At 40.6% G+C, this 17,549-nt stretch overlaps 1 protein-coding gene across 1 annotated transcript in view; it reads right to left on the bottom strand.

The window, feature by feature from the left end:
- Positions 1 to 8,090: 8,090 nt before the first annotated feature.
- The window catches only part of LOC130829395 (cytochrome P450 3A24), a 37,298-nt gene continuing 27,839 nt past the window's right edge, over positions 8,091 to 17,549 (bottom strand). Inside the window, exons 10-13 of the mRNA XM_057695897.1 lie at positions 14,643 to 14,803; positions 13,551 to 13,777; positions 11,152 to 11,314; positions 8,091 to 8,591 (exon numbers count right to left, since the gene is read on the bottom strand). Coding sequence (XP_057551880.1) covers positions 8,496 to 8,591; positions 11,152 to 11,314; positions 13,551 to 13,777; positions 14,643 to 14,803 — 647 coding nt within the window. The 3' untranslated portion in view covers positions 8,091 to 8,495. The remainder of the gene's footprint in view (positions 8,592 to 11,151; positions 11,315 to 13,550; positions 13,778 to 14,642; positions 14,804 to 17,549) is intronic.

Here is a 17,549-nt window from a genome sequence, read left to right as displayed (position 1 = left end):
ACCAAATCCAGGATGATAGACCACTAGAGAGTCCTCAGCCACAGGGAAGATTAACTGCAGAGAATTCTCACAGAGCCCTCTATCAGAGTCTTAAGACCTGGCTTCACCCTACTGCCTGCAACTGCCAGTGCTGGACACCTCACACCAAACTACAAACAAGATGGGAAAAAAACCCAACCATCAGCACATAGACTACCTAAAGTCATATTAACCTCACAGATACCCTAAAACAGGCCACCTGACATGGCCCTGCACATCAGAGGGAAAAGACTCAGATCCACACACCAGAAAGCAGGCACCAGACCCTCCTATCAGGAAGCCTACACAAGACACTGGAACAACCTCACAACCTCAGAGAACACAGGGGGCAGAGAACAGAAACAAGAAGAATTACTACTAGGCAGCATGGGGAAAGGAGACAGCAAATGCTATAAATTAGACAACATGAGAAAACAAAACACCTTGCAGGCAAAGGAGCAAGATAAAAACCCACAAGACCAAATAAATGAAGAGGAAATAGGAAAACTGTTTGAAAAAGAATTCACAATAATGTTAGTAAAGACGTCCCGAACTCTTAAAACAAAATAGAGAAAATACAAGAAATGGTTAATAACGGCCTAGAAGAACTAAAGAGCAAACAAACAGTAATGAACAACACAATAACTGAAATTAAAAATACTCTCAATGGTATAAACAGCAGAATAACAGAGGCAGGAGAACGAATAAGTGAGTTGGAAGATAGAATGGTAGAAATAACTGCTACAGAGCAGAAAAAAAGAAAAAAGAATAAAAAGAAGGAATAAACTCTCAGAGACCTCAGTGACAACATTAAGTGCACCAAGACTCGAATCATAGGCATCCCAGAAGAAGGAACAAAGAAAGGGTCTGAGAAAATATTTGAAGAGGTTATAGGGGAACACTTCCTCAACATGGGAAAGGAAATAGTTAATCAAGTCCAAGAAGCTCAGAGACTCCAACACAGAATAAACCCAAGGTGAAACACACCAAGGCACATATTAATCAAACTAATGAAAACTAAACACAAAGAAAAAATATTAAAAGCAGCAAGAGAAAAGCAACAAATAACAGATAAGGGAAAACCCATAATGATAACAGCTGATCTTTCTGCAGAATCTCTGCAGGCTAGAATAGAGTGGCAGGATATAATGAAAGTCTTGGAAGAGAAAAACCTACAGCCAAGAATACTCTACCCAGCAAAAATCTCAGTCAGATTCGATGGAGAAATCAAAAGCTTTACAGACAAGGAACAGCTAAGAGAATTCAACACCACCAAACCAGCCTTACAACAATTGCTAAAGGAACTTTTCTAAGCAAGAAACACAAGACAAGGAAAAGACCTACAGAAGCAAACCTAAAACAATTTAAAAAATGGCAATTGGAACACACATGTCAATAATCACCTTAAATGTAAATGGATTAAATGCTCCAACCAAAAGACACAGACTGGCTGAATGGATACAAATACAGGACCCTTCTATATGCTCCCTACAAGAAACTCATTTCAGACCTAGGGACACACACAGACTGAAAGTAAGGGGATGGAAAAAGATATTCCATGCAAATGGAAGTCAAAAGAAAGCTGGAGCAGCAATACTCATATCAGACACATTAGACTTTAAAGACTATCACAAGAGACAAGGAAAGACACTCCATAATGATCAAGGGATCCATCCAAGAAGACATAACAATTGTAAATATCTATGCACCCAACATAGGAGCACCTCAATACATAAGGCAAATGTTAACAGCCATATAAGGGGAAATCGACAGTAACACAATAATAGTAGGAGACTTTCACACCCCACTTACACCAATGGACAGATCATCCAAACAGAAAATAAATAAGGACACACAAGCTTTAAATGACACATTGGATCATTGCGACATAATTGATATTTATAGGACATTCCATCCAAAAAGGACAGAATACACTTTCCTCTCAAGTGCACATGCAACATTCTCCAGGATACATCACATCTTGGGTCACAAATCAAGCCTCAGTAAATTCAACAAAATTGAAATTGTATCAAGCATCTTCTCTGAACACAATGCCATGAGACTAGATATCAATCACAGAAAAAAACTGTAAAAAAATACAAACACATGGAGGCTAAACAATACGCTATTAAACAACCAAGAAATCACTAAAGAAATCAAAGAGGAAATCAAAAAATATCTAGAAACAAATGATGATGAAAACACAACGACCCAAAACCTACGGGACACAGCAAAAGCAGTTCTAAGAGGGAAGTTTATAGCAATACAATCCTACCTCAAGAAACAAGAAAAATCTCGAATGAGCAACCTAACCTTACACCTAAAACAAGCAGAGAGAGAAGAACTAAAAAACCCCAAAGTGAGCAGAAGGAAAGAAATCATAAAGATCAGAGCAGAAATAAATGAAAAAGAAAGGAAGGAAATATAGCAACGATCAATAAAACTAAAAGCTGATTCTTTGAGAAGAGAAACAAAATTGATAAACCCTTAGCCAGACTCATCAGGAAAAAAAAGGGAGAAGACGCAAATCAAAAGAATTAGAAATGAAAAAGGAGAAGTAACAGCTGACAACACAGAAATATAAAAGATCATCAGAGACTACTACAAGCAACTATATGGCAATAAATTGGATAACCTGGAAGAAATGGAAAAATTCTTAGAAAAGTACAATCTTCCAAGACTGAACCAGGAAGAAATAGAAAATATGAACAGACCAATCACAAGTACAGAAATTGAGACTGTGATTAAAAATCTCCCAACAAACAAAAGCCCAGGGCCACATGGCTTCACAGGAAAATTCTATCAAACACTTAGAAAAGAGCTAACACCTATCCTTCTCAAATTCTTCCAAAATAGAGCAGAAGGAGGAACACTCCCAAACTCATTCTGTGTGGCCACCATCACCCTGATACAAAAACTAGGCAAAGATGTCACAAAAAAAGAACATTACAGGCCAATATCACTGATGAATATAATGCAAAAATCCTCAACAAAATACTAGCTAACAGAATCCAACAGCACATTAAAAAAATCATATGCCATGATCAAGTGGAGTTTATGCCTAGGATGCAAGGATTCTTCAATATATGCAAATCAATCAATGTGATACATCATATCAACAAATTGAAGGATAAAACCCATACGATAATCTCAATAGAAGCAGAAAAAGCTTTTGACAAAATTCAACATCCATTTATGAGAAAAACTCTGCAGAAAATGGGCACAGAAGGAAATTACCTCAACATAATAAAACCCATATATGACAAACCAAAAGCCAACATCATTCTAAACGGTGAAAAACTGTAAGAATCCCCTCTAAGAACAGGAACAAGACAAGGGGGCACACGCTCACCATTATTATTCAACACACTTTTGGGGGCTTCCTAGGTGGCGCAGTGGTTGAGAATCCGCCTGCTAATGCAGGGGACACAGGTTCGATCCCTGCTCCAGGAAGATCCCACATGCCGCGGAGCAACTAAGCCCGTGTGCCACAACTACTGAGCCTGTGCTTTACAGCCCTTGAGCCACAACTATTGAGCCCATGTGCAGCAACTACTGAAGCCCACATGCCTAGAGTGCGTGCTCCGAAACAAGAGAAGCCATGGCAATGAGGAGCCTGTGCACCACAATGAAGAGTAGCCCCCACTGACCGCAACTAAAAAAGAAAGCCCATACACAGCAAAAAAGACCCAACGCAGCCAATAAAATAAATTAAAACAAACAAACAAACAAACAAAAACATACTTTTGGAAGTTTTAGTCAGAGCAATCAGAGAAGAAAAAGAAATAAAAGGAATCCAAGTTGGAAAAGAAGTAAAATTGTCACTCTTTGCAGCTGACATGATATTATACATAGAAAACCCTAAAGATGCTACCAGAAAAGTGCTAGCACTAATAGCTGAATTTAGGAAAGTAGCAGGATACAAAATTAATGCACAGAAATCTCTTGCATTCCTACACACTAACAACAAAAGAGCAGAGAGAAAATAAGGAAACACTCCCATTTGCCACTGCAACAAAAAGAATAAAATACCTAGGAATACACCTGCCTAAGGAGGCAAAAGACCTGTATGGAGAAAAGTATAAGAGACTGATGAAAGAAATCAAAGATGATACAAACAGATGGAGAGACATACCAGGCTCCTGGATTGGAAGAATCAACATTGTGAAAATGACTATCCTACCCAAAGCAATTTACAGATTCAACACAATCCCTATCAAATTATAAATGGCATTTTTCACAGAACTAGAACAAGAAATTTTATGACCTGTATGGAAATGCAAAAGGCCCCGAATAGCCAAAGCAATCTTGAGAAGGAAAGACAGAGCTGGAGGAAACAGGCTCTCTGATTCAAACTGGACTACAAGGCTACAGTGATCAAGACAGTATGGTACTGGCACAAAAATAGAAAGGAAGATCAATGGAATAGAATAGAGAGCCCAGAGGTAAACCCAAGCACATATGCGCACCTTATCTTTGACAAAGGAGGCAAGAATATACAATGAAAAAAAGACAGCCTCTTCAATAAGTGGTGCTGGGAAAATTGGACAGCTGCATGTAAAAGAAGGAAATTAGGACACTTCCTAACACCATACACAAAAATAAACTCCAAATGGAGTAAAGACCTATATGTAAGGCCAGACATTATAAAATTCTGAGAGGAAAACATAGGCAGAACACTCTATGACATACATCAAAGCAAGATCCTTGTTGACCCACCTCCTAGAATCATGGAAATAAAATTAAGAATAAACAAATGGGAACTAATGAGACTTGAAAGCTTTTGCACAGCGAAAGAAACCATAAACAAGACAAGAAGACAACCCTCAGAATGGGAAAAAATATTTGCCAACGAAACAACGGACGAAGGATTAACCTCCAAAATATACAAGCAGCTCATGCATCTTAATACCAAAAAACCAAATAACCCAATCCACAAATGGATGGAAGACCTAAATAGACATTTCTCCAAAGAAGACACACAGATGGCCAACAAATACATGAAAATATGTTCAACATCACTAATCATCAGAGAAATGCGAGTCAAAGCCACAATGAAGTATCACCTCACAACGATCAGAATGGCCATCATCACAAAATCTGGAAACAACAAATGTTGGAGAGGGTGTGGAGAAAAGGGAACTCTCCTGCACTGTTGGTGGGAATGTAAGTAGGTACAGCTCCTATGGAAAACATTTTGGAGGTTCCTTAAAAAACTACAAATAGAATTACCATATGATCCAGTAATCCCACTACTGGGCATATACCCAGAGAAAACCATAATCCCAAAAGAAACATGTACCGTAATGTTTATTGCAGCACTATTTACAATAGCCAGGACATGGAAGCAACCTAAATGCCCATCAACAAATGAATGGATACAGAAGATGTGGCATATATATAGAATGGAATATTACTCAGCTATAAAAAGGAATGAGATGGAGCTATATGTCATGAGGTGGATAGACCTAGAGTCTGTCATACAGAGTGAAGTCAGTCAGAAAAAGAAAGACAAATATTGTATGCTAACTCACATATACGGAATCTAAAAATGGTACTGATGAACTCAGTGACAAGACAAGAACAAGGATGCAGATGCAGAGAATGGACTGGAGAACTCGAGGTTTGGGGGGGCGGGGGGTGAAGGGAAAGTTGAGACAAAGTGAGAGAGTAGCACAGACAAATATATACTACCAACTGTAAAATAGATAGCCAGTGGGAATTTGCTGTATAACAAAGGGAGATCAACTCGAGGATGGATGATGCCTTAGAGGACTGGGACGGGGACGGTGTGGGGGAGTCGAGGGAGGGAGGGAATATGGGGATATGTGTATAAATACAGATGATTGACCTTGGTGTACCTCAAAAACTGGTACAAGAGTGTAAAGCAACTATATTCCAATAAAAAAAAAAGATTTGGCATATCTATAGAATGGAATATTAGTCATAAAAAGCAATGAAATTGAGTTATTTGTAGTGAGGTGGATGGACCTAGAGTCTGTCATACAGAGTGAAGTAAGCCAGAAAGAGAAAAACATATACTGTATGCTAACTCATATATATGGATTCTAAAAAAATTGTACCGATGAACCCAGTGACAGGGCAAGAATAAAGATGCAGATATAGAGAACAGAATTGAGGACATGGGGTGGGGGGCAAAGGGGAAGCTGGGACAAAGTGAGAGAGTAGCACTGACATATATACACTACCAAACGTAAAACAGATAACTGCATAACACAGGGAGATCAACTCGATGATGGGTGATGACTTAGATGGCTGGGATAGGGAGGGTGCAAAGGAGTCCCGGGAGGGAGGGGATATGGGGATACATATATAAATACAGCTGATTCACTTTGTTGTACAGCAAAAACTGGCACAGCAGTGTGCAGCAATTATATTCCAATAAAGAGCTTAAAAACAATAATTATGTCTTTCCCTCCTAAAGGAGCCCAGACCACACTAGCCCTTGGTCTATAACCTCAGGGGTTTGGGGCCTGGATCTGCAAGTTGGCCTCCTGGTGACTTTGAGTGAAAACTACATGTGACCTTGCCCATCAGATACCTGACCCTCAGCAGACCCTCTAGAAATCTTCACTCATGTGAGCTCCTAAACTGTTCAACTAATGGCTAAAAGGGACAAGAATTATAGCGTAATCACAAATGACGGACTGTATTTTTTGTCAGCAAGAGGAGGAGACGAGTTCAAGTTGTGGTTGAAAAGTAATTAAAACCTTGGAAGTTTGCTGACTTTGAAAACTTTACTTTTTTCATTCTAATTGATTGTGTCTGAATGGTTCTTTTTACCCCCTGCTGTGTGGGGAGCCACTGAGTCATAAATAATCAGGACTCAACTTCCTGGATTCTCATTGTGGCTGGGGGTGTCTGTCCAGCAGGGTGAGCTCAGGGCCCTGAGCAGGACCTCCAGCCCCAGGTTTCCCACCCACCACACAGACACATGTTATCTATCTGTATCTATTTGTCATCTACCTACCTATCTATAACTACCTATCTATCTATATGAACTATTTATCTACAATGTATCATGCAACTAACTAGCAGTCATCTGTCTATAAAGAAAAGCATGGATTTACACTGATACATTCAGTTCCAAGCTCTGACTCCACAGGGTTTATTCTGGTTTCTCCTTTTCTGAACCCTTGATTCTTCTCCAACAGGGAGAATCCTGGCTTCCATCACCCTTAATATATTACTTACTTGATCAATCCCCCTTTATGTAGCTGTTGCCACTCAATCCCTTTCCACTCACGATGTCCTCGTCAGCCTACTTGCAATCTCCACGCCCTATTTCGCCTCTGGCTGCCCTTGCCAGGTCACCCTTCTGAGTGGACACTCTTTTCACCTTGCTTGGTTCCCGCACCCATGCCAGGCTGCTGTCCCTGTGGACACCCTCCCCTCCCTACTCAGTCTCTGACTAGGAGTCACTGTGCCTCCTTCTCTGCCCTGCAGTGTGTGCCTCCCCACCTTCTGTGCCCCACCTACCGGCTTTAGGGCTGGATTATCCAGGAAAGCACTGACAGGGAAGGGAAAGGGGCAGGAAGGGGCAGAAAGGGGAAAGGAAGAGCCCTGTGCAGCTGCTGATACCAACTGAAACTGACCAGTACTTGCATCCTTTCTGCCCAATCAACTGACCAATCAGCCATCGTTTAGTCCACGTTCATTGTGTTAAGACAGTTGGGGTTCGAGGATGGAATACAAAGAAGTTTCTTCAGAAACATCAGGGGAGATGAGATGAAAATATTAAGTTAAAACTAATAAGACTGTAATAAGTGTATCAGTTGAGTGTTACATAAAATATGTGTTCCAAAAAAAGTAGATTTAAACTACTAATATACTTTCTAAGCAATGGGCAAAATTACAATGGATTAACTCTTACCTATTTAATATATCACATAATAGTTTTGAAAAAGGCCCCTTGACCACCAGGGCTTATGATGGTCAAAAGCATTAGTCATTGCCTCTCCCTGATTCAGTTGTACACATTGCCCCTAATGTGCACGATGGTATCAGAGAATTCTTTTGCAAAGAGATGTTTATTGAGTTGCTCAATATAATATCTGACTCGGAATATTTAAAATAAAACCTGTGGAGTAAATGTCAGTACTTCAGTCACCACAATAATTCTTGTTTTCCTTAATTTGCTGATTAAATTTTTGAGACATTTTCATTCTTGGTCAGTGCTCAGGAGGAGTAAATGGTACTAAGTGGGGGTGGGTGGAGATGGTCCCATGAGAACCAGATAAGCTGCGTGTGCGTATCCAGCCCTCGTTAGTCACCTCTCTCATGTTACACAATATGGAACAGGGTGTAGACACTGAGAAAGCTAAATCCCTCGTCACACAGCAAGCTCAGTAGGTGATGCCCATCTTTATTTCTGGGTTTTATCACAAAGTAATCATGTTCTCTGAAATTCTGGGTCACAGCTCCTTGCAGAACAAAGCCCAAGGCCTTAGGGAAAGTCAGGCTCCACTTATGGTACCATCTCTGGGCACAACCTTTAGAACAACAGGTTTTTCCGGTTGCAAAATTCCTTGAGTGTTTAATTTCAGGGGGATCTGCAACAGGTAAACAAACATACGAGACCCAATGAATGAAGCACCGCCAACAAGAGAAGCAAGGTAGACAAGACACATTACAGAGTGTAATGTTTAACTACCAATTCAATGTGTATAATAGCTATAGGGAGAGTCAAGCTGTCAATATTTCCTTGATTAAATTTTAATATTGTGACTTTCAGAAAATTGGTCTATTTAACTTATAAAATATATGGGCATAAAGTAATCTGCAGTACTCGCTTACTATTCACATTAAAATTTTTTTTAAATTCCCCATTTATTGAGATATAAATGACTTACAGCATAAACATTTGATTTATATATATCATGAAATTACTACTACAAGTTTAGTTAACATCCATCAATTGAAAGAGATGAAAAGAAAAGAAAGGAAAAGTAAAGAAAAAGAAAAATACTGCTTTCCTCGCATGAGAACTTTTAGGATCTACTCTCTTATACTACATAGAAATGTCAACTATAATCATCATGTTTTATATTATATCCCTAGTACTTATTTATCTATAAGTGGAAGTTTGTACCTTTTGATCCCTTTCATCCAACATGCCTCCTCCCCTTTATGTTTGATTCTTTATACTTATTCTATAAGCTTTGTCAAGATTGGATAGTGAAAGCCTTCATCCATCATTCATTCCACAAAATATCAACTAAGCACCTATTCTGTACCGGGCTTGATACAAAATTATGCAGGCCTGTGTTCTTTATGGATTTAAATTTTAAGTAAAAATGATGAGTTTTTTTTAAGTCAGCAGATTCTTAGACATTATGGTAAACTATCTTGAAAAAGGATGTAGAGGTAATTTTGTATATGTTGAAACTGGCAAGGTAATCCTGAGTGGACATTATACATTTAATTTGATATTATGCATGCTCAACTTCTACAGAGTCCAGTCACCTCTCCCAGTAGAACCTATCCACTTTCGTGAAAGGAAGAGGTCTCTGTGAAGTGTCATGCCTGTTTTTTAACATCCCCTGTCTCCCAAGTGTAGTGCAAATGGTGAGCTACAGTGTTTTCTCTGAGACTTTTAGCCCTTCTTACCCCGTCACACCTTCAGTCTTGGGGGAGCCAAGAGAGTGACCTTGTAATCTTAGTTGACTGAAGGGCAAGCAAACTGTCATGGAGGGAGAAGCCCCAGCCTGTGGGTGACTGGGTGGAGCGTGCACAGAGCATCTGCCCTTCCCAGGTGTGCCAGAGGCCCCCTTTCTCCCAGGGCTGAGTACCCTGTCTGTACACACTTACAGGACGGCCACACAGATGCCCACAAGTAAAATGGAAACTGTCTCTATCCTCCTCCTCCCTGAGAAAGCCTCCTCAAGGGGAGCAGCTGCTTATTCAATGTGTGACTCCTAGAAGTAAGCCTTATTATAGGGCTGTGCTTGAGATGAGTCAATGGTAAATGTTCTTTGTGCTCTGCAGAGGAGAGATTCCAGATCTTTCTATAAATATAACTCTTATTATTTTAAAATTTCAAATGACAAGCATATATTTCCCCTACAGACAGACACACACACACAATAAGCACGTACACAAATGCCGTTTTTTAAATTTCAAAAGTTCAAATTGTTCAAAATTTGTGTCCAAGAACTCTAGTCAACTGCAAATCACTTCTTAAGTGTTTACTGGATGATGGCAAGGCACCACTGGGAGGTTATTAAAGAAATAAATTGAGGGGCTAGCGTTAAGGACATTCTTAGGTACGAAGAAAACATAAGAACCAAACTGGACGGTTCCATGACAAAGTGTTAAGTTAGGTGGTGGGACCCATGCTGCCAGCTTGTGGTAACTGATAGCTGAGAAGAGGGGAGAGTGGGCTCTGGACTGGGTGACGAAGGCTCCAGGGAGGGGCTTGGGACTGAAGTAGAACTTGAAGGGGGAGAACAGAAATGCAAGGTGTATAGGAAGAGCACACGTAGTTCTTATTGGAGTGTAAAGGGAGCCCAGCTTGATGCAGCAGGACCCATGGAAGGTGAGGAGGCTGTGGGAGTCCTTCACATCTGGCAGAAATGCTTTCAATCAGGGGTTGTCGCTGTGGTTGCACAGGAGAATCAGTGGGGGTGCTTTGAATGCAACACTCTGGGCAAATTATTTTACAATCTCTGCTTAGGCATGATGATAATTTTAAAACTCCCCTGTATTATACAAGACGTGGCTGAGAACCACCGTCAGAAAAGCATCTATATCTGGTAGAGAAGTACATCACTGAAAAGCCATGACATGGTAATCACTGCACTCACAATTTTGCACTACATTTCCCTAGTGGACATGAAACCAAATTTTAAAAGTTGCTCAAGTTCACTGGACTGCATATAGTCATGTCATGCTAACTGCATTGACTCTGGGTGACCTTTACAGTTGGGTCTTTATAAAGTCACAGACTTAGCCCTCCAGAGCTGCAGGACAATTAAAGGTCACAGATGGCTCCAAATAGATTCTCTAATAGACTAAATTATTATTTGAATAGATCACATTCTTATATAGAGAGATACTCCTTGGTTTAAAAATTTCCCAGTAAAACATTATTAGTGCATATAGGTAACTGACCTGTGTTTCTTTACAAGGTTTGAAGGAGAAGGTCTGCAGGACTCTGACAACAGCAAGTTTCATGTTCATGATGGCAAACCTCATGCCAAGGCAGTTGCGGGGTCCAGTTCCAAAAGGCAGGTATGTGTAAGGATTTATGCTGTCCTTGTTCTTCTTACTGAACCTGGTTCCACAACAGCAGAAGAAACAAATTAATGAAACAAAAAAAGCACAAGAGCTCCTAGTTTGAGGTTTTGACTTAAATCCTCAACCAGTAGCATAAGGGATGCCTGTGTGGGCTTGCCGTTGAAAACTGCTGTGGTGATTTTGCTGTGAGAAAGGTAAGCTCCAGATTCTTCCCATTCCCTTGACCCTATGGGAGCTTTAAGTCCTGTCGAGGAGATAAGATGAAGGCTGTTAAAAAAAAGAAAATGTTTTTTATCTTTAAACGCTAAATTTACACTCAGGGTGGCGAGATGGTCACGCTCTGAAAGGCAGTTAGGAAAGGAGACTGATTGAAGGAAACATGGGTTTCAACCTCCACGCACACTTACATTGGTCACGTAAGTAGGAGAAATGCTCCCAGTATTAAATGGTTATCTTTCCCTTGTCTTCTCTTCCCCTCCCTTTGTGTCTCTGTCTCTCTCTTTCTTTCACTCCCACACACAGATGATGCTTAGGTTGGAAGATTTACATGGGCATATCATTCTACTCTACTCTAGTATAATCAATGATTTCCTTGTCTATCAATTCCACTAGCCTATACGTCCCTTGATGGTTAGACCTCTGTTTTATTCAAATATGATTCCTCAATATTTGAATATGTTAAGGAAAAATGTGGATTTTGGGAAAGTGATAATGGCATTGTGGTTATGTATATTTTAAAGAGTCCCTATTTTAGAGAACATTCTGGAATATTTTCAGACAATGTGACCTCAAATATTGGGTTGGCCAAAAAGTTCATTTGGGTTTTTCTATACTATCTTACAGAAAAAAATCAAACAAACTTTTTGGCCAAGCCAATACATGGGGAAGTAGTGGAAGGGTAGCACATGAGTGGTGCAGACATGGGCTGATGCTTGTTGGGCAGGGAACAGACACATACAGATACACTAACCATGGTTCACAGACTTGTGCCTATAGAACACGTTGTGTATTATGTCAAAAACTCTCCATAATGAGCTTGTTTTCACACTTGGATTTCTCACTGCCTGTTCCAGTCCCTGACACACAGGTAAGCACTTACTCTCTGCTTGAAGACTGAACGAATTAAAGGGAAGTACATGGAGTGGGCTCTGGTTTTAGGTTCCTGAAGCTGCAGGAGGGGGAGCTGCTGAGCTTGGAGGAAACACAGAGGTTCCCTGGCCCAGAAAACAGAGGACTTGGCCCACTCTGACTTCCTCTTTCAAGAAGCACTTTGTGCTGACGTCATGCTAGCACTCGGGACACCAGGGCAAACAAGACAAAGTCCCTGCCATCAGGGAAGTTATAGTCACGGGCTCATAAAAGTCTAGGTCCCAGCTAGTGCCCTAAAAAATTCAAGCCAAATTTTGCTCAGCATACAATTAAGTGTGAGAGCATCAACTCTTTCCTGAGTTAAGACTGTGCCCAAACCAGACCCGGACTCTGAACTCCCAGAAGAAGATGCTCAAGACCCCTCCAAGGAGGAAGTCTCAGATGTCTAGAGAGCAGAGGACTTCTCTTTGGAAGGTCACCAAACACTGAAGTGGGAGGGAGCCAGCCCAGGTCTGTAGCCACAGACAGAACCAGGGCAGCTGTGTGCACCTCCCTCCTCAGGGAGGCTGCCTGGACCACCCAGATGAGACCTTTAGGTCCCCAGCCTCCACTCTCACAATAATGCTAGAGGAAATGGAGGATGATGTTTAAAGAAACAGAAATGTGGGAACATGTGGTGAATGCAGAGAGCTGAAGAGAACAGACGGAAAAACTTAAAGGAAATAAAAAGCCTATACACCTAAAATAAGATAGTAGTTAAGTAAATTATTGCATATGTAACTATCATAGATATATATATTTAGACATAGAATGTTGTTTATAGTTTACTGTTAAATTAACATAAGCACTTCAAAACCAAATTATATATAATGCCATTTGGAGTTTTAAAAATCTATATACACATAGAAAAATGTCCAAAAGAACTTACATCGTATTATTAATGATGCCTATCTTAAGGTATTGGGAATGTAACACGGCTAAAATTTTCTTTTTTCTAGTCTATAGTTGGTAAAATTTTGAATCAAACAATGATCACTCTCAGCATAAGAAAAGACTTCTAACAATAAAAAGATGTAAAATAAATGACTGTACATTCACACATTTTTCTGCCATAATAAGAGTCATCAGAATATGCTCTAAACAACCTGGATCAGAGAGGGTTCCCTTCCCCTGAGGTTTTGTACCTTTCAGGACGGAACTCCTCAGGCTCTGGCCAGAGCTCTGGGTCTTTGTGAAGAACAAAGATTGGCACTGTCACTGCTGTTCCTTTGGGAATGAACACCCCGTGGATTTCCACGTCTTTCTTACAGACCCTGTCAAGTCTAACAGCAATCGGGTATAATCTGAGAGCTTCATTCAGCACCATGTCAAGGTACTCCATCTGTGCCAGGGCATCGTAGGTGGGAGATGCCTGGAAGAAAGACATGGATTCTGATAAATTGAGATTGGGGGTCAACCTTCAACGCCTTCTACACAGTCCTACTGAAATGGTAGGAGCTCCAGAGAATAATGTAAATCGGTAAAGGACCTCAGCATTTATAGACGTTTTAATACCTACCATGTGCTTTGACCTGCTCAGTGGCCTGTTGAGATGTGTGGAGTGGTGGTGACTACATGAGAACATGGGGACCCTCCCCTACACAGGGCCTGAAGTCCCGCCCATTATTATGCAGTGATTTTTCTTTCTCATGAAAACAAACGTGACAGACTATGACCCTTACTCTGAAGTGAAATAGGCTGAAGTCACTGTTTCCTTCTGAAAGTGGGGCAGAGTTCTGAAAGTACCCACATGACTGGGTCTCTTCTTGCCATCTACCTCTGCCCTGAGCAGCAGCCGTGTGGGGGTGAGACATGTGTGAAAACAGGTTTGGGGTTGAGTCAGTGCAGCCGCTTAGCCAAGGTCACCCTGGGTCACCCAACAGCCAGACCCAAGCAAGGGCAGCCACATCGACAGATAACTGTGCAGACACCAGAGCGGTAAAGGCTCGCTGTTAGATGTCACTGAGCTGTTGTGACTTTTACTTGGCATTGTCCTGATAACTGATACAGGACCAGTGCTGGCAGGACCAGCACTTTTCCACAATACCTATATTGCTGTGAGTAGCAGGAAGTACCTATGTTTTTCCCTTTGTTTTGTACACTTTAGATCCTTCCTAGATAGCAGAGGTAAATGATTTGATGCTTATGCTTTTTGCAAAAATCTCCTAAGTAGTGGTGAGGAGACATTCATGCTAAGGCTTCACCTTCCCCCTCCCTCTCCAGGTATCATCGCTCACTTTATTGGGGAAAGTGGCATCGATCTCCTCCTGCAGCTTCTGCTGGACATCAGGGTAAGTGGCCAAAATATACATAAGAAGGGAAAAAGTATTGCTAGTAGCCTCATAGCCAGCAAAAATAAAGATAACACTTTGGGCCACGAGTTCTTCGTCAGAAAGAGCTAAAAAGAATATAAAGACATTTTAGGTAAAGCATGTCAATGCAAAGATCACAGTTTAGAATGATGAGACATTCACAAGAAACTCCCAAATCCCTACAGGAAATCATGTAAAAGTAATTCAGACTCAAACTGAGAGGGGTTTTCCCTCTTACATCTGCTTCACAGAAGCAGAAAAAAGGAAGAATTGTCTTAATCCAGTTCTTCCTAGGTCTATTCCATTCTTGGCCCTCTGTTCCTGGCTATGCCACCTCCCCACCAACACAGCTGGGTAATTTCAAGAGACAGCATTCCTGTCTAACCTACACAGTGTTATCAGTATGTCTCTTGGAGAATCCTAAAAGCACTTTAGCTCCAAGTAAAGTGGAGCAGCATTCCCTTCCAGAATAATTTAAATTGTTCTAGTTAAGGTACAGCTTGATATTTTTGGATCTATAATACTAAGGATATATTGTAGGGAAAATTAAATGATATTTTATCAAAACTTGTTTGCAAGAACATGAGAGTACAATATTGGGCTACAGATAAACTCTTGCTACTCACAGTGTTGTCCACAGACCAGCACATGAGCAGGATCTGGGAGCCTATTACAACTATGGAAACAAAAGCTGAACTTCCGGGCTTCCTAGGTGGCACAATGGTTGCAAATCCGCCTGCCAACGCAGGGGAAACGGGTTCGATCCCTGCCCCAGGAAGATCCCACATGCCGCGGAGCAACTAAGCCTGTGCGCCACAACTACTGAGCCTGCGCTTTAGAGCCCATGAGCCACAACTATTGAGCCCATGTGCTGCAACTACTGAAGTCCATGCGCCTAGAGCCAGTGCTCTGCAACAAGAGAAGCCACAGCAATGAGGAGCCCGCGCACCACAACGAAGAGTAGCCCCCACTCACCGCAACTAAAAAGAAAGCCCGTGCACAGCAAAAAAGACTCAACACAGCCAATAAAATAAATACATAAATTAATTAATTAAAAAAAAAAGCTGAACTTCCATGAGATGTGGAGATTTGTGTACACAATGTAGCCTGAGAAGCATGGGTTATACCTTTGAGAGGAACCAGGGAACAGAAGACCTCAGGCACAAGCTATCACTGGGGGATCTCAGATATGTACAGAAGCTAAAGAAATCAACAGAAAGCTGGAAGAGTTGTGACTGACCCTAGTCTAATCAATGGTATTAAAATAGCAGAAGAAAGAATGTGTCCATAGAAGGACATAAGCCAGCGTGAAATACAGAAAAATGGGGTCCAGGGAGTGGAATTAGCAATGCTGATGCAATCAGCCTGAATGTCATCTTCTCAGTACAAGTCCCCTCTCTTTGTCTCCTTTATGCTCAGCAAACAGCAATTTGTGATTATAAATTGGTCTCCATTTTTATATCCTCCTGAGAGACCTAGCATGATCAGGCTCTAATCTTTTTGTTGGAATTGAATTAGGACCTTTGGATACTTGGAGCACTCAAATCAACATGGTACCTGCCCTAACCAAGCGATTTACAACAAAAAATGTATATAAAATAAGTGCAAGAAAGATATACAGAGTTCTGATTTCCCAGTGATGATTTCTGTGATGCTATTGTGGGTAAATTCAACCATCAAATTCTTTCTCCAGTTACCATAATCCCCATGATACTCAAAGTTGAGAGCTGCACTATATGTAATATTTAAATTTTAATTTTGAATGATTAAAATTAAATACAATTCAGCATTCAGGTTCCATTGCCACTAGCCGCATGTCAAGTGCTCAGTAAACACATGTCTAGTGGTTACTGTATTGAACAGAGCAGATATAGAATATTTCCTTCATCATAGAAAGTTGTATTGAATCATGTACTTAGAAAAATGACAGATGATGGATAGATAGATAGATAGATAGATAGAATTAGGTGTACACACAGTCACAGATATATTTAGAGTGTGCTGGAGTCAGCTCATCCCTGCTCTCAAGAACCAATTTTTAAAAATCCAAAAATTCTGTGAGATGGTTATCAATCCATTGGTAGCTTCAAGTTAACCATATGGGAATATTCACATCATGGAAATAAAACACACCAGGGCCTTTTGTTTGAAAGAGAAAGAGAGCCTGTTTACATAACTGATTTGCACTAGATATAGAAATCTTTATCACTCCAGTGAAAAAATATTTGATGTTCTGGGAGTTGTTGACTGAGAAGATCTAGAAGCAAAGAAACCTGGCAGCAATGAGCATCCTAGAACCCAGATTTTGGTTTATAAACATCATTTCTCACTAAAGGGAACCAGAACTCCTTGGAGAAATGGCTGATTCCAGGGGAACTAGAAGAGAAACCTGGAATTCCTGCATCAGGAAGTGAGGAAGTTCTCAGAAAATGATAGATGAAAAGGATACAGGATACTCTGTATACTACAGTGGTGGACACACGTCATTATACACTTTTCAAAACCCATAGACAATACTACACCAAGAATGAACCCAGGTGTAAACTGTAGACTTGCGGTGATAATAATGTATCAGTGTAGGTTCATTGACTGTAACAAGTGTACCACTCTCGTGTGGTCTTTTGATATTGGGAGAGGCCATGTGTAGGGGGAGCAGAATGAATACTGGAAAACTCTGTACTCTTTAATCAGTTCTGCTTTTTTAATTTTTGCTAAAATAAAATAGCCTGGTGAAAAAAAATTTAAGAAGAAAAAAGTAAAATACATATAAGAGCGCAGTTGAAAGGGCTCCAGTGGACAAACGTGAGAGAATCTGAGAATCAAAATGAAGAC

The sequence above is a fragment of the Hippopotamus amphibius genome, chromosome 9 (genome assembly GCF_030028045.1).
Source record: "Hippopotamus amphibius kiboko isolate mHipAmp2 chromosome 9, mHipAmp2.hap2, whole genome shotgun sequence".
NCBI lineage: Eukaryota > Metazoa > Chordata > Mammalia > Artiodactyla > Hippopotamidae > Hippopotamus > Hippopotamus amphibius.
Note: the sequence above shows the minus strand (reverse complement) of the source record. Positions and strands in the feature narration are given on the sequence as shown.